Genomic DNA, 23,753 nt, shown 5'->3' with positions numbered 1-23,753 from the left:
CTTAAAAAACGTGCACTACCCAGTATATGTTAATTCATTTTAAAATGTTAAAAGTTTGAGGGATCTTATTGTTCTTTTACTCTTCTGTATGAATGATTTATTTTGCAGGAGTATAAATCAAAACATATTCTTGGAACATTTGAGATCTCTTTAAGGTATTTTTGGTGCTTATCCTGGAAGTATAGAATACTTTGTATACCAGAGCTAATGACAACAGATCTTTTAGTGTTTCTGTGTTGTAACAATCGCCACTGGGCAGACAGCTGCCAAACATCTTGCAATTAATCTGATGCACGTTGGCTTTCCTATTCTTTTTCTTTCAGAACAAATGCCCTGAGGTAGAGGAGTTGGTCTTCAGCCATTTTGTGATCTGTAATGACACACAGGAGACACTGCGGTTTGGCCAGGTGGATACTGATGAAAATATTCTACTGGCGAGTCTCCGTAGTCACCAGTACAGCTGGCGTTCTCACAAATCCCCACAGGTATTTGACAAACAGCCTTACAAACACAGCAATTGTTAAGGTTGAGGATTTGTTTTATACTGCATTTGTGTGCCTGTGTCCATTTACTTCCTTTTTTAAGTCTCCCAAGGGGCCCCACAAGTGTAGCCACATCTGATGGAAACCCAGAAACATTTAGAGAGCAGAGCACAGTGCACCCATGCTAGCTGGGAGTAGCATCTTCTCTCCAGCATGGTGCTGGTGATGCAGTATCCTGTGGTGGTTATGAAGCTGGCCTATAGAGCAACTGTTCAGAGATTTGGATCATGGCTCTGTGTTCCTTTGCTTTATTTTATGTGCTTCGATTTTCTCACAGGTAAAATGAGTTTAAAAATAATACCCATTTCCTGGGGTTTTGAGGACTAAGTGAGCTAATATGCATGAAGAACTAGAGTAGTACTTGGTATTTTGTAAGCACTATGTGTTGAGTATTATTACTCTTTAATTCAGATTTGTGCCATGTGCATACTCTGTGCCAGGCATGTGTTACACACTCGGAATTCAAAGCCAGGGAAGTCATAGTTCTTGCCCTCTTCAGACAGCTCGTGATCTGTAATGAAGTAAGCACAGTGACAAAATGTGTCCAAGAGAATGCTGAGAAAGGACATAGCAAAGAATATCTGTTTTCCAAGTGGTATAATTTCATTTTCCTGTCACTTTACATGGGAATAATTAGAAGGATGTGCCCTGCAGGAATAATATGAGGATGAATTAAACACAAAGATGTGGTCTTAAATGAGTAAAAGAAATCCTAGGAAGTACTCTTAAGAATAATGTATTTCTAAGACTCTGGGTAATAAGGAAACTACTTGTCTGCTTGTGATTAAAAGAAAGTCATTAGATTAGAGAACAAGTTTTCCCATCTGGCCTATAGACCAACTTCAGAATATGTTACACCCTCTGGCTACCTCTTTCTTTCTCTCTTTCTTTCTTTCTTTTTTTTTTTTTTTGCAGTAGCTAGATTCGAATTCTACTTCTTTTTCATCATATTGACACACCATTTGAAGTAAATTTGGAAAAGTAGTTATAATACAATTCTTCTTAAGTATATTTAATTCTAGTTAATCTGACAGGACATTACTACATTAAACCTTTTTAAATAAAAGTTTTTATAAAAGTTTCTCACATGATGTTGTACTAATGTTTTTAGAGTGAATGACATGCCTTTATTTTCTAATTTTCTTCTGTAAATATTTCCTTATTAGAGGTGTGGGGTTTTTTTATATTTATTCGTACAGAACTGGGGTACAGGCCAGAGATGCAGAGGGTGAGAGGATTCACCAGAGACAGAGTGGGGAGCAGAGCAGGCAGATCGACGAAGTACACTGTTGAGGGGAGCAGCGGGCGGGTCAGGAGAGGTCTGCCACGCCACGTGGAACTCCTCTGGGCAGGCAGGGGTCAAACTCATGCGGAAGTGGCTTAAGCTTCTTAGTGCTGTGCTTTAACCATCTGCGCCACCAGGGAGGGCCCCTTATTAGAGATTTTAAGTGGATGGTTTACTCCAGATAGCATAGTTAGAGAACATTTTATTTCAAAATGAAATTTCATTTCATATGTTTTATTCTTTCAAGAGAGAGAACATAGAGATACATAGACCCCAAAAATTAGCGCTTTAAGTCCACAACACCCAGAGACAAACCAGGCTAATACCCATATAATCTTTAGAATTTCTGAGCCGCTTCAGTGGCAGTTGCGTTCCCAGTCTCCAAGATGCTGCAGTAACTCTGCAGACCTTAGCCACTAGGAAGCAAAACAAAGGAAGCTTAACTCTCCCTTGGCCATTTTAAGGTGCATAGCCTATGGCGCTCAAGATTTCCAGGACATTGGAGCCAGGATGGAAGGGGAATCATACAAACACAGTGTTCTTCCTTAAGGATGTACAGCTTCTGGGTGAGAAGGAGAGCAACAGAAAAGAAGGGCGGATGAATGACCATTGCTAAGATTAAACCTTTCATATGAATACTTTGTACTTTTTCAAGGTTTATTAGTTTTGTTTTCACTGTATTCCTGTGTGGTCTGTATTATTTGTTATGCTCACTTTATAGATAAAGAGACAAAAACATTAACATTAGTTAGAGAGTGGTAGAGTTGGGATTGAATCCCATTATCTTTTGATTAACAGTATATGAATGCCATACCCTTCCAGACTCTCCTAGGTTTAGGCCACATGATTTATCTGTTAGAATATCCAAGCTGTAAAGCTAACAGAGAAGGGCTAAGAAATAATTAGCATAATACTCCACATTTAAAGTAGGTTGATAGGGAATTCTCAGTCCAGTATGCACCCTTGCAAACTTTTAACTATATTACTGAAAGCAGTGAGAGCATTTTAATGACAAATTGGAGACAAATAGTTTTATTTCTACTTAAGATGAGCTGTGATCATTATAATTTTCAGGGTAAAACTCAGAGCAAAATTATAAAAACACTGTCTCTATACTATATCTGTGTATGCTGAAGGAAGTATGTTTTAGGATCCTCTAAAGCCAGAGGCCTTATTGGCCCCAGAAGGTCTTCATGGAATTCTTTACATCCATGATTGCAAATTCTGCCTGTTCTAATAAGAGATTACATCTGAAGTTCAGAAAAACTCGCCACTTAGTTTCACTCTGCACCTGGAGGTAGTCACAGACCCACAAGTGAGCAAACTGTTCCTTTTTCAAACTCCAAGTCATATCCTACATTGCCCAGCAGGCTTGATTTTAGAAACATTTGTGTCTGCATGTTTATGCTATGCATGTTTATGGGTGTTACTCAATTCATAGTCTCAGGGAGGATTTCTAAAGTTCATAGAACTTAACTCCACTAAACAATGTAGTTTATATTGCAGAGATCAAGAAAGTGGCAATGACACCTGGAAAGGTTTCAAAGAGGTCACATATCTTAGAACCACACAGGAGGTTGCTAACAACAGTGAGTCCCAACAGGATGGGAAGAAACATGGACACAACCAATTCCAGAAATCCAAAGCTGGAAAATCTTTGAGAATTGAAAAGTTATAAATGCTCCTTATAGTTTCTAACACATGTTCCGAGGTAGAATCACTTAAAATGCTGGATCTCCAACAACAGTTTCTTGCCTAAACAAACAAACGAAGAACAAAACTTTTTCCCCAAGAATAATTGAACATATTCTGCTGCACAGTCATATGTGCCACCAAAAAAGGCCCTTAAATATCACACTTCAGTAGATTTCAGATTAGATTGAATGACTACAATAACCAGCAAGAGATTAGTCTTCAGAGAAGTCCTTCTCATTATATAGGGTTGAATCTAGGGACCAGAAATGTGAGTTTATGTTACCTTTCCCCCAGAAAATGGGCAGTATGTGTAGCTCAATGTCAAGAGAATCTTTTATTTAGCCAAATTAAATATGGCTCCACCAGTATTCATTGGTTGGATTTGTGTATAGGCTATTCAAGCTCACCTTTTAGAGCACACTATTTTTAACCTATTTAAAGTAGGAGTGCCTCTACCTTGCATGTACTAATTTATATTTACCCTCAGAACAATCAAGTTATAGTTTAAGCATCGTTTTAGAGCTTCAAGTTCTAGCTAGCAAGGACATAACTTTAGTGACCAAGCCATCAGTTAAGATGAAAATAGGCTCTAGAAAGAACAATAGAAAATAACAAAATACTTCTTTAAAATGGATGTAATGGAAAGTTCCATAAACTCATGAAAAATGGCAGATATTTAGAAAATGCAAAATGTACTATGATGAGAATGCAAAATGTACTATGATGAGAATATCAAAGAGCATCTGGAAAGTACTAATCAGATTTAGTGATAAAAATGTAAATTCATGTCTTGCTATAAGAAGTGGGGCAACCTTTTCTACTTGAGGCCAGATAGGAGATAACTGATTGTGTTTTTAGGGCCTCACAGTTTGTCACAGCCACTCCTGCTGCACAAAAGCAGCTATATTCATGTATCTGTGTTCCAAGATGACTGTAATTCACAAGCAATGAAATTTGAATTTCAATCATTTTCACACATCATGATGTATTTTTTATTTTTTCCCAACCATTTACAAATACAAAAACTACTCTTAGTTCACAAGATACACGAAAATAGGTGGCATGTCAGATTTGGCCCACTAGCAGTTTGCCAATCCCTGCTTTAAGATCATTCAGTCGATGAAATATAGTGAGCTAGAGCTATTAAATTATTCTCACTCCACTCTAAATAGTATTCCTAACCCTTGAATATTTTGCAATGTCTGAGATATTATGGATAAATGACAGGTAATAGTTTACATTTAGCTCTTACATGGTCAACCTGTGCTCATCAAATAGCAGTAAAATATTTTTATTATGCTTTTTCTGAGCTAATCAGTGTCTAGATAGTTTTCCAGGTCTCTTTTTTTGAATGTAAAAATTCTGTGATGTTAGATTTGATCCCTTTTTCCTCCTGTTTGAAGGGAAAGTAACAGATTTTGAGTATCTGCCTATCTTACAGTAGTTAGTGTCAGTTACCAGTTTCACAAACTAGACTAATTCGGGGTCAGCTGTCTTTGCATTTCCAGTTATATAATGTGTGTGTACACATATATCCAGAGAAAAAACACATTGCTTGTTGCCACAGTTACAACTTAAAAGGTAGACTTAGGGAGGCAAGGAAATAGCCTGTGGTGGCTAAAGTGTTGAAACTAATAAACTTTCTCAGATGTTCACCTGTGCTCTTATATGACATTGCATGGTTGTTAAAAATTGTTTAGAAAGGACAAATGAGAAGACGTTATCACACACTGAAGGTGTAAATGGCATTGATCCTTTTTTTTTTTTTCTGGAAGCAGTTTGATAAGTATAATAGCTATTAAAATAACCATAACCACTCACCCAGTAAATCTTCTACTAGTAATCTTCTATTAAATAACCATATTGGGCCCTCCCTGGTGGCACAATGGGTTAGGACACAACACTACAAGCTAGGCGCAGCTTCTTCAGTGCGAGTTCAATCCCCAGCCCTGGAGGTGATCCACATAGCACGGCAGACCTTTCCTGACCCACCCACTGCTCCCCTCAGCAGTGCACCTTGTCATTCTGCCTGTTCTGCTCCTTGTTCTGCTCTCTTCTTTGTCTCTGGTGAAGCCTCTCACCGCCCCTGCACCTCTGGCTTGTACCCCAGTTCTGTAAGCATAAATAAAAAAAAAAAAAGGACCAAATTAAAATACTTTACAAAAATATTGATAACAATGTTACTTATAGTAGCAAAAGAAATTTTAACACCAAAATTTCACTTTCAGTTAAGCAGTTAAATAAATTCTGGAATATCTTTTAAAACAAATTATTATGGGCCCTCCCTGGTGGCGCAGCAGGTTAAAGCACAGCACTGAGAAGCTAAAGCCACTTCAGCATAAGTTCGATCCCTGCCTGCCCCGGAGGTGACCACATGGCGCGGCAGACCTCTCCTGACCCGCCCGCTGCTCCCCTCAGCAGTGTACTTCGTAGATCTCTCTGTTCTGCTCCCCACTGTCTCTGGTGAAGCCTGTCGCCACCCCTGAGCCTCTGGCCTGTACCCCAGTTCTGTATGCACAAATAAATAAATCTTTGTCTATTAAAAAAAAAACATTATTATGGACTTTTACATAGAAAAGGGAAGTGCTATCATATTTGTCAGAAAAGCAAGATATAAAATTTTATAAATACATTATGATCTTAACAATATAGGAACAAATGCATAGAAAACTACTAGAAGGAAATATATTAAAATGTTACCAGTGATTACCTGCATGGTAAGTTAAGATGTTATTTTAGATACTTTTTCAACTTCTTAAAATAAAAGGTATAATTAGATCTGAGAAAAGTTAAGTGAAAACCTGGAAAAATTTATATGCAGGCCAAAAGATAAGAATCTCAAATAATAACTTTAAAAATGTCAAATATGGTGATATATCAAGAAAGCTTATCTTTATTCTCAAATGAGCTACTGCAATAGATTTTTTTTTATTCTCTTAGTAAAGGCTTTGCCCTACTTCTGTCTGTCTTTCAGACTATATCTTGATTATTACACTCTTCTGTCAAAAACCGTTAGTTTTCCTCACTACATATGAAATAATAACCTAAATTCCCTAACAGCCAAGGCCTGAGTCAGTCTACTCACAGCCCTTGCTACCATCAATTCTCTGTAGCTGCTTATTTAATTCACCTCTTAAATTAACAAAAATCTCTTGATTAATTTTTAATCAGTAAATATTCATTTATTGTGTGTAATTACAGACACACACTTTGCTGAGGAATTTATATAATGAATTCAAAAAAGTAAATTATTATAGACAGTTATCTGTCAGGGTATTGAAGAAGCTCAAAACAGGGAGAAATGGTGGATGACTGAAATAAAACACTAGCCATGGAAAGGAAAAGCGAGAGAGTCCGGAAATAAAATCAGGTGCAGCTGGATAGGGACAGTCTTAATGACAACTCAAAGAAAATGTTTCCAAATCTAACATGAGGATGAGAGGCAACATCTGGTAAAAGGATTGTGTGTATTGAACTCTAAGTATTTGAGAGTTGACTAAGACAATGTAGTATTCCAAATAGAGAAGCCAACATGTTTGGAAGCCATAGAGGCATGAAACAGCATGCAGGAGCAGAGGAACTAAACTAATGTAGTTACAATGTAGAGTACATGTGTAGAGATGCAAGAGGAGAAAGTAGATGAAGGTCATGAGGGTCCTGATATGCTGTGTAAGCAGTTTTAATACTATCTTGAAGCATGGTGACACAAAGGCAAGATAATCTACAAACCCAGCAAGGTCGTAGTTGACTTTCCACAGAGGCTGGGTTTAAAGGATGAGTGGAAATTGGCACAGTAGACACTAGGAGGGAATACATCAGGCAGAACCAAGGAAATACATAAATATGTCACATTCAAGAATATTCAGATTTTGTTCAGAATAGCTCAGCCATAAAAATTGCGCACCTTGCTGAAGAGATGTGTGCTGGAACATTGGCTAGTGGATAGCAGTAGCAGAAATGCCCTGATTGCAGGATTAGCCAATTTTCATGTTGTAAATGCTCCCACCATAGCTTCTTTCAAGTTTCCAGTGATTTAACAATCAGCTCACAAAATTCCCAAATACTTAGCAGTTGTTTTTACAAGTATGCACTAGGTCAAATGCACCATCTTTTGGGAGAGTTCTAAAGAGTATAGCAATTCATTTTGAGGGGTTTTTTGCATGTAGTGGACACAGCTTTGGCTACTGATGGGTTTTAAGTAGAGCAATACCAGGATCATGTTTGTATTTGGGAAAGATTCCTGTGGTATCGTCGAAAGGACAGTGTAGAAGAGACTGAGAATATATAAACAAAGCGGTATAGACAGGGGTAATAGTCCAGGAGTAAAAGAAATGATAGCTAACATCTGAACCAAGATAAAAGTGAACCAAGATTGGTGTAAATACCTAACATCTTTCTATAAATAACAGCTACAAATTCTGAAAACACAAAAACAACTACCTGAGGGCCATGGGGACCAAAATTTAAACAGACAAATTTTGGAGCAGACTTAAAACTTTGAGCAAATAATATGTGCAGAGTGAATTTTTCTTCTTTCTTTTTTTGTGTGTGGTTTTGCCTTGAGGACTACCAGACTACCACAGCTATAGTCTTGTGAGACCTTGAGTAGATTACCCAGATAAGGTATGAGAGATAGTAAATGTGTATTGCTTTAAGCTGCTAAATTGTGATATTTATTTCTAATAGAAATACAATATGTCAAGAAAAAATAAATTTGAAGATAGATTGATAAAAATCATCCAATATGAAGAAGTGAATGGAAAGTAGATTCAAAGTGAATAGAACATCAGGAATCTTTGGGACAATTTATAAGGGTCTCATTATGTATGAATAATTGCAATCCAAAAATAATAGAAAAATGGGGCTAAAATTTTTAAAGAACTGATTTCAAAAAAATTTCCCAATTTCTGTGAAAGATAGAATTGTGCAGATCCAAGAAGCTCAGAACACTCCAAAGAGGAATTTCAAAGCATTTCACACTCAGGCACCTCATGATAAATCTTAACAAAAACCAAAGGTAGGGAGGATATCTTAAAAGCTGGCCAAGGAAAGTGACACATTACCGATAGGGAAGTAACAATTATCAAGTCACTCTGGACCTCTCTTTCCAATGAAGGCTAGAAGACAATGGAACAAAATCTTTAAAGTGCTATGAGAAGGTTTACCTTGGGAGAGATCTGAGTGGGAAAAATATGGGAGATTATAATCACTAAGATTGGCATGTTGATCGTGAAAGAGGGGTTGGAGTCAGAGGTTTCAGACCTAAATGACAGTTGGTATTAATAATATTGTTGTTCACCAAGACAGAGAACTTAGGAGGACAGTATTTTTTGAGACCAAGAATGAGAAAGTATAGTAAAATAGTAATACAAACATAGGGTTGCCCCTAATGTCCATTTTGGATACGTTGATTTTTTTTTTTAAGATTTATGTATTTATACATACAGAACTGGAGTATAGGCCAGAGGTGTGGGTTGGAGAGAAGATTCACCAGAGACAGTGGGGAGCAGAACAGATTGACTGATGAAGTACACTGCCGAGGGGAGCAATGGGCGGGTCAGGAGAGGTCTGCCACGCCATGTGGTTACCTCCCAGGTAGGTGGGGATCGAACTCATGCTGAAGTGGCTTTAGCTGCTTATTGCTGTGCTTTAACCCTCTGCGCCACCAGAGAGAGCCCTTGGATGTGTTGAGTTTTTAATATTACTTTGACAGAGGAAGGATATGATAGAATAGTCCAGGTGTGAAATCAAAAATATCTGGGTTTTACTCCTAAAGTTTGTCAACTGTAAGATTGGACAGTTTCTGAATTCCTTGGGACTTCAGCTTCCTCCTCTGCAAATTAGGAGAGTACTATGAATACTCTTGTGAAATAGTATTTAAAAGGTACCTTGTAAAAAAAAAAAAAAACAAAAAACAAAAAAAGGTACCTTGTAAAGAATTCACCTCTCTGTAACACAAGTCCCTTGCCCTTCCTTTTCCTTTCCTAACCAGACATCCAAGTGGCCATGAAAAACAGCCTTAAGTGTAGAAATCTGTTGCTTAAAATTAATCTGGCATATAGACATAAATGTTGCATATCATCAGTGCCCAGGAATAGATAAGAATGCCCAAGGAGAGAATACTAAGAAAAGAGGACTTTATTAGTTATCTCTTGCTCTAGAACAAAATAGTGATACAAATATAGAGTAACTGTTATAGAAATAAGAATCAATAGAATTTAGGGGTTAGACAAAGGAATGAGATCCACTGAAAAGTGGTATTAGGAAAACCAAGACATAGCAGGAAAGCTTGGATACAGTGATGCTCTAACAGCCAAGAAAGGGCAATACATAAAGTTCTAGACCATTGTATTTGGCTATCGGGAGGTTGTTCATGGCTCAAGGAAGCATTTTCAGTGGCAAGATAGATATGAGATTATTGTGAGCTGAGAAATGAATGGGAGGGAAGGAAATAGAATAGGCATGATTTTTTCTTTTTTAACTTGATGGCTGTTAGTGAAAGAGAGCTGCAGGGTCAAACAAAGGCTTTAAATGGATGAAATTTAAGTCATGTTTGTTTCTGAGAAAAAATAAGTGGCGAAAAGGTTGATGCAGAAAAGAGGAGGAATTATTACTGGTATAAAATGTTACCAGGGAGATAATGAAGGAATCCAAATCACGTGACACTTTAAGTGTTTTTCCACAATAGCTACTACTGTATTTTGCTTATTATAGGCATTCAGCAAATAGTCACAGTTGAGATGTCTCACAAGTTTCTGACATTTCTCAAGAACATAGATTTAAAAGCTTAGTTATTCTAACAATATAAAATGATCAGCAGTATTCCTTACATTATGCTGAATGCTATTGTATATACTACACACACAAGCAGGTCCGCTGAACTCAAAATATATGCTTCAGTATATTGTTAACACATTTGGACTCTTAATGAAAAATTGCTTCTGGTCTCCACTCCTTTCACCTCCCACTGACCTCAAGGATACCCACTATAAAATAGTAGAACACTCAGGGAGAGGATCAACTAGTGTATATTCAGTATACACTATTCAGTTCTTCCCATTTTCATTTAAACTTTTTGAGTATTCCATTAAGCATTTTTATTTATTATAAAATGAAGTACATAGTATAATTACTAAATATTATAAATTTAAATTATCTGACATTGCAAGTTAAAGTTGCCATGTGTTACCTCTCTAATCCTAGAAATTGTTCCCCCAGAAGCCCAGTGTCATCCTTATTAGTTGTATTAGGTGGCTGTCTGCAGCTAGCCATTCCATTTGGGGAAGAAAATTGTATGCCTGTGCTCCCTGGTGGCACAAACAAGCTTTTTATTGTTGCTGACATTAGGATCACTAAAATCAGCAGTGAGGTAAACACTTCTTGGGACCATCTGGCAAGGATTTTAATCCAAAATACTCTGTAAACTTCTGACTCCATTTGAGTAAGCTGGACCTACTACCCAGTCACCATCAACTGCATTTTTATTTCAGTTTTCAGAAGTAAGTGGAGCAGCCACATAGCAGACCGGAGACCCAGTCCCTTCACCTTTCTCTATTAAAATATTTTCAGTTTCATGAGAAAGTCCAGGAAATTTAACATTCTTAGAGGAAGGTTATAGTGCCTTATGAAGTCACCAGTAGAAGTAAACAGGGCCCTGTTTTGATCATTAAGTATCTAATGGAGAGAGTTTTTGAAATTTCTTTATTTTCTTTTGGGAAATACCTTTACTCTGTAATGTATTAAATCAGAGGCAGAAGTTTGGGGTTCGGTTTTCTTTTTTTCTGTGTATTTCAAAGTTACTTTATAAAAATGGTTTGCAATATGACCTAGTTAAGACTTTTAAAGTCTTTCACAAGAAATGGCAAAGACAGGATTGTGATAGGATACATTATCCCGTCCCAGGGCAGATTTCTGGAGTTTTCTACACGTCTGCTTGAAAAGGAATGACTGAGGATTATTTCAGCTGCGAAGCACCCAGAGGAATGACTGCTGGTGCTGCTAATGGTCTCTCTGTCCCTCTTCTGGCAATAAATTTTAGTTATTGAAATATAGCTTTGGAGAAAAATGTACTGAAGATTCCTTAAGCTTTTTACAAGACACTCAAAGGCTTTTCACAAGCCAGTGCTCTGCAAATGTGAATTCTTGATGTCTAAACATAAAGGTCCTTTACTGAACTAATTTTAATGCAAGTGCTTGGAGAAAGGGAATGCAGCTGGGCCATTAAAGCATGGGATTTTGCCATTTTTTAAGTAATGGGAAATACTGATTAGGAATGTTCTAAAGACTTCAGCATACATAATGTGATTGTCTTTAATCATAACCTATTACCACAAATCTGTGTAAAAAACACAGTCAACTCTATTAAAGACAATGGCATACCTATTGTATTGTGGCACAATTTTAATTATTTCCATGCTAAACAGGATATTGAAGAGTTTATTATCTAAAGGTCAGAATAATGCCCAGGACATGGCCAAACCCAATGAGTGTCAGATGCATGGAATGTTGGATGACTTCATAGTTATGAAATTATTTCATTTCTCATGATAATTCCTGACTTGCCAAGTTAGTGAATTTTAAGAACTCTAAGAGCAGATTTTAAGATAAATGTGAAATAATCCATACTTTTGGAGTCAGGGACTTCCCTTCAGGCATTAGTTCATATTTGACTTGCTTGACTTACACTTGGGGATAAAATGAGTTAGGACAAGGTCTTAGATACCACTTAGATTTCTTTCCCTGACTGGGAAAGAAAACCAACTTGCACAACTTTGGCTGGCTCATGTTTCTCGTTATACAGGCACTAAGAAGCAGCGGTTGCCATGAAATACTTTATTTAACCTTTACAAAAATGTTTTCTTAGTATGGCAAGGCTGTTTAGTTAAATGAAAATAAATAACTGTAAAAATTTTGGATTTCTTTTATATCCATCTGTGACTTTTTTTGCTAATTAAAAATAAGGGATAACTATTGTAATTGTCTAAATTGCCATGTGACTAAAACAAAAGATTCCATAAAACCTTTTCTTAGGACACGTGTTTGCATGTCTTCTATTTTACATTTAGACTAAATTTTGCTTAATAATGAACATTACATTTTACATTCGACAACCATTTAGAAGAAAGTTTTTATTTAAACCTTGACTAGGTTCCTCTATTATTTATATTTAGTCAATATTGATTTTCAAACAAATGAAAACTGACAATTGACTCACGTATTCAGAGTATTTACCAAAATCAGTTACTATCAAACAGTATCTTGGTGGTGGTGGTGGTGGTTTTATCTTATTTGGTTTCTATTTCTCAACTCACCTAAATTACTCTTTATCATTTCCATCCAACATACTCCACTCTCCCACTGATGAAGCTGAGTCCTGACAACCAGTATCATTTTTATTTAAATATTTAAAAGGAAAATGGAATTATTTCATAGACCATCCTTTTCTGTGCACATACTAAATTTCTTTGCATTTTCACTTTTCAACCTTGGTATCAAGGGTAAACAGTCTGACTGTCAAGAATTCTGGACGTAAGGTAGCTATTAGTAACACAGCTCATGTTTTTCCAGTCACGTATCATTTAACTATAGGGAAACCCACACCCCTCAGAAGCATGACAACATAGATATGTGTAATGTTGAAATGACCTCTTTAAAACAAACCTATATATAATTTCAAACTTTTTTCTATATGTATTTATATCTGATTTTATGATTGATATGCTCCAAATATGTTGTGTAATTTTTTTAACTATTTGAGAGAATTTGACCAGTAAATCTTTTAAATAATATTTTTGAAGTAATTTTCCCTAATTTAGATAATTACATTTAGATAGTTTTTACCAAAGATTGCCTACCAAGCATCTCAGTTTTGTAGATAATATACAATTTGAAGTATCACTACTATTCATCCAGTTCTTACTTGTTTTGACTTAGTTTTCTCTGAAGTATGTGTTTTTCAGCCAAAGATTAACTAGACTGACGCCTGAACAGCAAAAAACCATTAATAAACTCATGCATGTAAATTTCTACTTATCGTTACTAATGAAAAATAAATCTTTTAATTATAAAAATTTTCAGTGATTTGATTGTTAGATATGTTGAAATACTAGCTAAGTTTTAATGTTTGCTAGAAATGAGTCAGATATGACATCCTATATACCCATGGAAATAAGTGATTTGTCAAAAATTGCACAATGAAATGGCACAATCTGCTGTTGTAAAGCTCTTAAGACTATATATAAGATCTGAATAGCCTTATTTCAAATAGTCAAACAACTTGTCAGTTACTTAGTTTTAGTACCTTTGCTGCTTCAGTCCCTGGCGTTTTTTGATGATTGATGCTTTGTGCAGAAGTGGCAATTACCGAGTTCATTGTCTTTTTAAGAATCTGAACACATAACTCTCGGCTGCTCAAAAGCAACATCTAACCTCCTAAAACAATGATATTTGTTCCAGTATACCACTTTTTTCTCCTGTGGTCAAAATTCAGTGGTTCCATTTGGGTTATGATCAAAGTTATTAGAAGAATGTAAGCTGATGAGTTCATAACATAAAGTTAATTTTCCAAATTAAATTGAAAGGAAGTTGTTTGTACAAATGGTTTGAAACCACAGCTTGCTACTTTTATGTTTTGTTGATATTATTTTGCACAGGAAGACCCACTCCAAGTTAGGTTGTTGCTTGCTTTTGTTCTCTAGAAGTTACACTCCTATATGTCTTTTATTTCAATTTTTCTTTTTTATGTTATTTCTTTGGGTAATATATAAAGTATGTCCTCTAGTCAGACTTTTGAGTTCCATAAGCAGAATGCTTCTGGTGTCCTAAAATGTTTTCCTCCCTTATAATTTTATAGTATAATTTCTCATATGAATATATATATATGTATATATATATATGTATATATATATATATATATCTTTCTCTTACTACATTGTGAAACTTTTAAATGCAAGTCATGTGTCTCATTCATCTTTCTATCCACCATGTGTGGTACAGTTAGTTTAAGATAAACATTTAATCACTGTCAATCCTAAAAATATTTGCTAAATAAAAAAATATTGCCCAAGGGGAAAAATGCAAATAATTACATTAAACTATTCCAAGAATTGTGTGAATAGTACGACAAGCCAGACCCTTAGCCAAGGAACTGTGGAGGCTACAGATAAGAGCTGAGGGTCATATCACCCTGTACTCAAAGTGTAAATTCATTGCAAACTTAAAAGCCATGGCACTGTGGGGAGACTTCATGCAGGAGACTAAATTTGAAATTTTAAAGTAGAAATAGATGATTTCGTTTATTAGACATGCAGGTTTTGTATGTGGTCTGTTAGACACTTTCAATACCATTTTATCTAATTGCAAAATGATACATGATATTATAAAACTTGGAGATTATATGAAAATACAAAAAGCACACATACAAAATGAAACCTAAAACATCCAACCCTACAACTCTAAGATAAGGATTCGCATTCTGGTATATTTCTGCCCATTTTCTCCCATAGGAATAGGGAAATAATAATCTTTATTTTTCATCTTACAAAATTGGGTTGTATATTGTATACTGTATATACCTTTTTGTGTAGTGCATTTTTTTAGTGAGTCTATGGCTAACTAATGTTAACATTTTCTTCATGATGTGGTTACCTTTTTTTCCCCCCAATGGTCTGAGAGGATTCTACAGTGTATGTATGGCTAGCAATGGAGGCTTCTGAGGAAACAAACCTCAGTTGAAACCAAGCCTTTCCCTACCCAGCACTGTGGTCCTCAGCAAGTCACAAACCTTTTTGTACTGCATTTTGTTTTTTCATCTTAAAAGTGAAGCGAAAGTATCAACCTAACAAGACTTTTTTTAGGAAAAAAAAAAATAAGAAAATGCGTAAACGGCACTAAGCCCAGTGGTTGGCACATGGTGTGTGTCTAATAAATGATAGCTGCTAATGTTTTACAGTACTTGCTTGAACCAATTTCCTGATATTGCCAGCTTTTTTCATGATTAAAACAATGCTGGAATAAACAAAATCTTTGCACATATCTGTGATTATTACCTCAAGATGAATTCCTCTGTAGAAGTGATGATTCAGTGAGTGCCTGAAAGTGACATTTTTGATAGAAAGATTACCCGCAGCTACAATTTTCATTCTAACCAACATTTTGTGCGCTTGCCAGGTTTCCCTCTTTTGTAAGAGGTTGTTTCATGATGATTGTATGGTATTTGTGGCCTTCATTGAATTCAGCCTTGAGGGAAAACCTACAAGCACTCATATTTTGTGGAAGAATAAACTACCCAACACTCGTGTGATGACAGTAAACCCTCCATTATATCACCTCCTGAAAGATTAACTTGGAAAGCTTTCTTTCTCTTTCTTCTTTTTCTTCCAAAATACACTGTATTGGAGTCCAAGTTATTTACCAGAAAAATATTTCAATTAGATTTGTTTCCACTTTATCATTCTTTTAAGTGTGAAAATGTGTTATGTGAATGCAAAATTATACAGACTTTGAAAATTCCTGCACTGTGTCAATGTGACACCAAACATTAGCTATTTAGATGGTATTAACCATCTAGAAATTTCTCTACATGATTTTTAGCATTATTTCAGATACTCAGGATATACTGAGCTCAAACTGCCTTGAAAAAACCAATAATGGGCAGCATATTTCATTTTATTTTCATGTTAGTTCATTGGTGTAAAATGTACTATCAGTTCCACAAATGCATTCCAAATAAACAATTTAACTTTGATTTGTTTAATTTGATCTGTAGTTTTCCAGATATTATTATTTTAGGTAGACAAAATAATATTGGATATTGTAAATTAATTTTTACTTGTGATGCACAACCTAGCATATCATTTAGGGTCTGCTTTATGCTTTAATGTCAGTATTGAAATGTCTGAATTATGGATCTGAAGGACTGCATTGATTCGTAGTTTAATTTCACTTTCACGTAAAGCAAACTCCTGTGTCACTCAAAATAGGAATCATTTCTAATATTTTTATTTGATACTCTATAAATGTCAGCACTATTGATATCTATGTTAGGGTATTTTTTAATAATACTAAGTGTTTATTTAATATCTCTGTGTACTAGGTTCTTGGGATGAAAATTTAGAAGCTTAAAAAGTGAATATAGTACATAAGCTTTAATGGATATTAACATTGAATATTAAAAAATATTTTATATATAACATACATATATTCATATATTAAGTTTATTTCACTTGGATCACATTTTATTTTTTAAAGATTTATTTATTCATACAGAACTGGGGTTCAGGCCAGAGATGCAGAGGGTGAGAGGATTCACCAGAGACAGAGTGGGGCACAGAACAGGCAGATCAACGAAGTACACTGCTGAGGGAAGCAGCGGGCGGGCCAGGAGAGGTCTGGCTCGCCATGTGGACTCCTCCGGGGCAGGCGGCAGGCGGGAATCGAACTGATGCGGAAATGGCTTTAGCTTCTCAGTGCTGTGCTTTAACCCCCTGAGCCACCAGGGAGGGCCTGGATCACATTGTAAGTCCAGAAAATTTCTAAAATATCTATAAGGAATACAGTAGCATGGGAAATTTTTTGAAGTTAGATTTCCAAATTAATTTTAATATATTAAGTATCATTATAAAATTTATTTAGTAAATTATTATAAATTGTGAAAAATAAAAGTGTATCTTAAGGCAGATTTTTAATTTTGTGATTATATAGATAGAAACAATCTTGATAAGTTTTTAAATGAATAGTGAAATATGTTTGGTACCTTCTTCATTTATATTTAACATATAATTTAAAATTTTTTCTTATCCATCCCCTTTCTCCTTCTTTTTGGTGTGCCCTGTTTTCCTAAATTTTGTTTTTCTTTCCTCCATCTATTGATGCAGGAATTCTCCCTTTGGACATGACTGTGGGTGGTCCTCAGAGCTGATCCCCAGCCCTCTGATCAGTAATTCAGATTTAAGTTTTATTTGGTATTTAAAAAAAAAGTAGAAAGCTGTATAGTCTCTTATTTGAGGTCCTAGGTGGAAAATCTGTGGATTGAATCTGGTGCCATTATAGCCCTAGGATGTGGGGGGAGGGGGTCTGCTGGAAAAAATGTTAGCCTGTTGGGACTTTCCATGAGCATGGCCACTAGAGCTTGCCTTTTGCTTATTTTCAGCTGTTGAAAAGTTCAAGTAAGAATGAATCCTACCCCCCCCCACCATTGGAAAATATTAGATACTTTAGTTAAGTAGGCCAAAGAGAATGAAAAGCTTGAATAGAAAAGGTGGTAAAGGAAGTGAGTCAGTAAAGGAGACTTAATAGACAGGAAAGGAAATTTCTAGATTGATAAGAGAACATAAAAAATACCTTGGGCTCCAAGCAAAAGGGATAGTCACTTCACTAATCCCATTGCTCTCCCCTGTGTCTTTCTGGCCCACGTCGCCTTTCATCCTGATTATTGCAGTTGTCCTCATCCTGCCTTCACAATCCACACTTACCATTCTTTTAGCTCATGCTTACCTACACAGAAGGCTTTCTGGACTACCCACTGATTCCTGGACAAAACAGTAATTCCTTAGCTTAGTAGATCAGTACTGGGCACAGATCTACCTGTCTGGTCTTAGCCCTCATTCCTATTCTCCGGTCAGTTGGTAACTTGTACATCTCTGATTTTCCCTTTGGCCTGGAAATGAATGATTATCCTTGCGAGTTCATGTCCTATGCAAACTGATTGCCATTGCTTCATGAAGCTTTCTTAATCACTAGAGCCTAGAAGAGTCCCTCCCTCCCTCTTGACTTCCTACCCTTCCTCATGCCTTCTGCTAGTTATATTTGCATGTCTTATTGTCCCCTATGATAGCTTACACTCCTGGCAAATACGAAGAACACAGCTGTTCCTCCAAAGTGCCTTCCTAAAACTAAAAACCTATTGACTGATAGAAACCTCAGTAGGATTGCATAATCTTAACACAATTTTCTCATTGTTATGCCTACTTTTATAGTTCCTCAGTACAGAAATAAAAATTGGTTCATAAGTATTGTTATTAAATGAAGATCATAGTGGTGAAATGTAATCTGTGGGTCCAACAAGAAACAACTTATTTAATGTTTGTGGTTAGCTGAACACTGCTATCTAATACCCAAATTAATTATACCTCCTGCTGAGGACTAAAGTACTGGTGGGTGTCTTGAAATTCCTTTTTGTAGACTTACTTAGCAATGTAAATCTTTCTCTAATTAAATTATATGTGCACACACCTATATACATGCATATTTATATAAATTTGCCAATGAAAATTTAGGTGATTTTAAACAGTAGACCAAGCATCACAGATATTCAATTGATGATGCATGGGTGGGCAAAGATATATTTTATTTTTCTACCATGTAACTTTTCTATGTGAACTAAATCCAAATGTGTCTGAATTTTCTTATTTCAAAGAAAATATCTACACCAACTTTCTTAAAGCCTATAGCTCCTCACAGCATATTTCTTGGTGATTCAGTCATTAAAAGCTACATACATAGTCAGCAGCTACCTGAAACTGACCTCATATGCAAATGTGAACCCTCGAATTACATTGTATACATTAAAACTTCTTTAGAAGCTGTGGAATTTTTAGGAAAAATATTACTGAGATTGACCTTAAGTACCTTGCCTCATTATTTTTTTGTCATTTCCAGCTACTAGTCTCTCCAAAGAAAACAACTTTCTTGTTTCCTTTAGTTTTGTGTGTGCCCTGAGCTTTATTCCCAATTGCTGCTATAAAAAACTGAAGTGGTTCCAAACACCACAATTGTTTTTTCCCTTTTTTCTGTAATATTTAAACATCAAAGATACTGTGGTACTTTTATGTTGTAGTGTATATAAGGCCAAATTTTCCTTAAAGGTATTTACTGTCCAGGACTTTCTTAAAGCTTTTAGCCTCCCTTTTTAGAATTTCTCTCAATGGTAGCCTTTTGATTTCACAGGATCACTGGTGGTTGTGTGGAGGGAGAACTGAAGTGGAGCCATGTTTAAATCAGGAAGATAAGTTAGATTTTCCTTTAATACTTAGAGGTATTTAAGAACAGAAAAAGCCTCCCTTAATTATCCAGCAGAACTCCTATTGTGACAACCAGTGACCTTGGGAATTTTTTAAAGTATTTTAATGACGATTCCTAATGCTAAAGCTAAAAAAATAATCTTTCCATCAAAAGACTTGTTATTATTCCCATGTAAATCCTTAAGGTATTTATTTTTAAAGCCTGTTATAATAGCTATTACAGAATATTTCCAAAGTTATACTTACTCTGTTAATTAGGGAAATTTTTCATGCAATTAGCCACAGGTTAGCTGTTTTTAATAATTATAAGTGATTTGAAAGAAAAATACTGTTTGTGTATTAAAGAAATATTTTTCCTAAAGTGTTAATTTTGTTTCCTTATACATAACATTTTCATTTGCATGTGTTGCATAAAAGAGCAGTAATTGTTTTGGAATACCTGTTCACTTAAATTGATTACTTAATTGCAGTTAGTAGATAGAAATGGAAATAGAAAATATTCGATCATCATTAATGAAACCCAAATATTAGAAACAGTAGAAATACTATATGAGACTATATGAGTAGATAGGATTGTGAGGAGAAAGACCCAACTGATAAAAGTTACAATAAATACACATACTGGCAAAAATTAGAAGAACCAGACATTTTCTCATACATTCAAAATGTTGAAAGTGTTTCTAATTTGACATGTGTGATCGCATAATGAGAATATATCAAATATATTAAATCCTCAAATTGCTGTTATTTACCAAAAGAAAAGAGTAAAAATGACTATTTAGGTCAAACATAATGCTACAAACCAAAGTTAGCTTTAATTACTGTCTAGCCATAAGAAGGAATAAACTATCAGCCAAGACTGGGCTCTTTGATCTTACATTTCACCCTTCTTGTCCTCCAGATGAATGAAACGGTCTTTTCTCAAATGTTCAACAGGCCTTTTACCACTTGATAGGACAATTATTTTTAAGAAGGTTTAAAATGTGATCTGGAAAACCACATTGACTCTATGTGGCATATTTGCTATTCTTAGCCTGGTTGAATAAGCTGGAAGTGGATGAATAATGCAGGTTAGAAAGAAAACAGATGCTAAATATTACAAATAGGAAGGTTTTCCAGCAATGAGACTTTCATTTTAGGACTAGATTTTTGTTGGCACTTTTGGCATTATGACGATACTGTTTTTCTCTCCAGCTGTTGCACATCTGTATTGAAGGCTGGGGCAACTGGCGCTGGTCAGAGCCTTTCAGTGTGGACCATGCTGGGACTTTTATTAGAACTATTCAGTACAAGGGCCGAACCGCTTCACTCATCATCAAGGTTCAGCAACTCAATGGAGTGCAAAAACAGGTAAGTTTGTGTTCATGACCAATGGCTCTTAATTATTTGTTGTATTCAGTGGAAAGCAAACCTAAAGAAGTAGAAAGCGTTTTTTTTTTTTAGATCAAAATGATGTACCTCGTTGTGCCTACTACTGCCATGTACATGGACACTTAATAAACACTTACTGATGCTCCTGATGATGATGATCGCTTCAAACCCCTTGTCCCAGGTCTTTTACAAGAGCTGCTAACGAGCAGTAAAATTTACTGATTTTAGTTCCACCTCTTCTCCCTGTCACCACCTACCTTCTGGTGGAGGTGCTAATGAGCTGTGAAATGGCCAAAAGGCCTTTATTTAGAAGGAAAAGAAGTAATAAGTGGCGAGGATACTGGATAATCCAGCAATGGGTAACTGGGAATTGGTTCTCATACATGTCAGAATTATCTTTGACAAAATATTGGGATGCTGTCCCACGGCAGAGTGGGCCTGGGTCTCCAGCAAGCTTTTCTTTTCCTAGGAGTTAATATTAACTGCAGTAAAAATTCACTGCAGTCCAACTCTTGGCATATAAAACCTCAGCTCTCAGCACATATTTTTACGTATTTTATAAAACTTCCTTTTGGCTGTTTTTGAAGTTCTAAGGCTGCAAAGGGGAAAAAGTATCTGACACTTTTTTTGTGTTCTTAAGATGTGAAAATGTGGTTTTTAAAAGATGTTTTTCAAGCATGGAGCATATGACAAGAGTAGAAAGGAAAAAAGGAAGTATTAAAATCTAAAAACTGGCTTCACTGCACACATAATAACTGGATTTGTCAGAAGAGTTTTCACATATACATCTGCATCTGGATTGTAACAGCCTATATGGAGCTTATGTGAACTGAGGACATGACAGAAACAGCACACAACCACTGAAAAAGGAGAAGGGGACCTTTCAGTATCAAGCAGCAGGGGCTACTCTGTTTCTGTAAGTCAGGGGCAAGCAGGAAGCAATTGCTGTGGCAAACGTAGGGCCCAGTACCATGTGCATCTTTGGTCCACACCTAATCAGGCAAATAAACTTTATGCGTTCATGATTTTAAGCAAGAAGTGAAAAGAGGTTCTTCAAAAAAGAAACATGCAATCATCTTCCCAATTAACTGACCCTTCATCTAAGTATTTGTTGCTTGCCTGCAATGGGAGTCAAATGAAAGACAGTATGTGTGTGCAGTAATCTTTGCTCTTTAAATTACATATTTATATCAACTCAACAATGTATAGAGCTAGTAAATATGAAGGGCATTTAGAAGTCATACTGACAAGTATGACTTGAACTGAACTTTGGAAAACATGCAGACTTTGGATTGAGTAGGCTCCATAGCTTCTGCCTTCCTCACAGAATGAGGATGAAATTAGCTTGTATGTGTAAAGTGTTTACAGCCATGCCTGGCCCACTGTTGTAACCCAATAAACCTTAGTTACAATAAAATAATGAAATATTCTTATTAGAACAAAATTGTGGAGTACCCTGCAACCCCAAACTGTTAAGGGTTACATGCTTTAAAAGGTATTCAATCTCCTGTGCACACAAAAATGAAAGGAAGCAGATGCTTAGTGTGATAGTTTTAATAGAATTGGTGTGCATAGAGAAGGAAAGAAGAAAGCATTTCAAGTAATAGTTTCCCAATAAAACTCTCAAAATTACCCATCCCCTCATAGATAAATGCCTACCTAGAGAGACCCGTCCCAAAGAAGACCTGCTGAGGCCAAAAACTTGCCCACATGCCTAATGTACTTTCTAGCAAGGAATCACAAGAAAAGGGTTAGGCAGGTCCCAAAATGTTAGGACAGAAGGAGAGACTGAACATTCAAAATATACTACATAACCTGCCATGACATTAATATGACTGCCATTGTCCCTGCCAACAGCCAGAAACAGCCTTCCCATATGTTTCTCACACCCTTTCTCTTTCTGGCAGTACCAGTGTACAAGGTGAAACCAGACAAGCAAGCGAGTCCAAGCACACATGTGTTCAGATATAAGCCATGCATGGCTACTTAACACCACTCCTATTTCCCAGTGTCCGTCCCTCCATGCCAGGAAGCCAGGTTCATGGCACTCTGGGAGTTGTAATCTTCGGCTCCTGAGATCTTTTCTGTGTAGAGATGAGTATGGAGTCTGTAAAACCATCAGGGAGTGGATTCTTTCTCCAATATTCTCACACATGAGTAACACTAGTTATGCATTTTTATGTCACTGCAATAGTGCCTCATTTTTGCATTGATATGTATTTTCAAGAAAAGATACTAAAATTCAGGGCTAAATTAATACATATGTTCCCGAGCAGATATTACTCATTAAAAAAAAAAAAGTTTGGTCATGAAAAGTACATTTTTTTAAAGTCTCACAAAATGTCACATAATTTTTTCTAATTGCAGAAGATTTCTAGCCTAGGCAAATTTCCTGACTTTTCTATACTTTGGTATTCTTTCATTAAAAAAAAAAAGAAAAAAACCTATATTAACAAGATATTTCAATAAATGCAGAAATCTGAATGAACAATCATAATTCTCTCACCCAAGGTAAGTACTATAATAATTCTGTTATTTTTCACACATTTTTTTTATTACATAGGGATAAAATATAATTTTTCAACTTGTTTTTTTCCACTTAACATTATTAATGCTTACCTTCTTGTGATATCTAAAATTTTTGTAATTCTCCTTTTAATCGTTGCATAATGATTTACCATACAGCATATCTAAACACATTTAGATATTCCCTTGTTGGACTTTTGGATAATGTCCAATTTGTTAATGAACATTTAATTTCTTTGTATATAAATATATGTACAAATCTTGAGTATATACTTAAAATAATTTGGCATAAAATTTAATTACCAGAGTAACGAA

General features: G+C 35.7%; 1 protein-coding gene across 2 annotated transcripts in view; it reads left to right on the top strand.

Moving 5' to 3' along the window:
• Window positions 1-23,753, top strand: part of VPS13B (vacuolar protein sorting 13 homolog B (yeast)) — a 561,763-nt gene that overhangs the window by 483,482 nt on the left and 54,528 nt on the right. For both annotated transcript variants that reach the window (XM_004679695.2, XM_004679696.2), the window contains exons 43-44: window positions 324-485; window positions 20,736-20,891. In XM_004679695.2, coding sequence (XP_004679752.1) covers window positions 324-485; window positions 20,736-20,891 — 318 coding nt within the window. The remainder of the gene's footprint in view (window positions 1-323; window positions 486-20,735; window positions 20,892-23,753) is intronic.

This window comes from Condylura cristata, unplaced genomic scaffold (genome assembly GCF_000260355.1).
Source record: "Condylura cristata isolate star-nosed mole 26May11 unplaced genomic scaffold, ConCri1.0 scaffold00009, whole genome shotgun sequence".
NCBI classification, from domain to species: Eukaryota; Metazoa; Chordata; class Mammalia; order Eulipotyphla; family Talpidae; genus Condylura; species Condylura cristata.
Note: the sequence above shows the minus strand (reverse complement) of the source record. Positions and strands in the feature narration are given on the sequence as shown.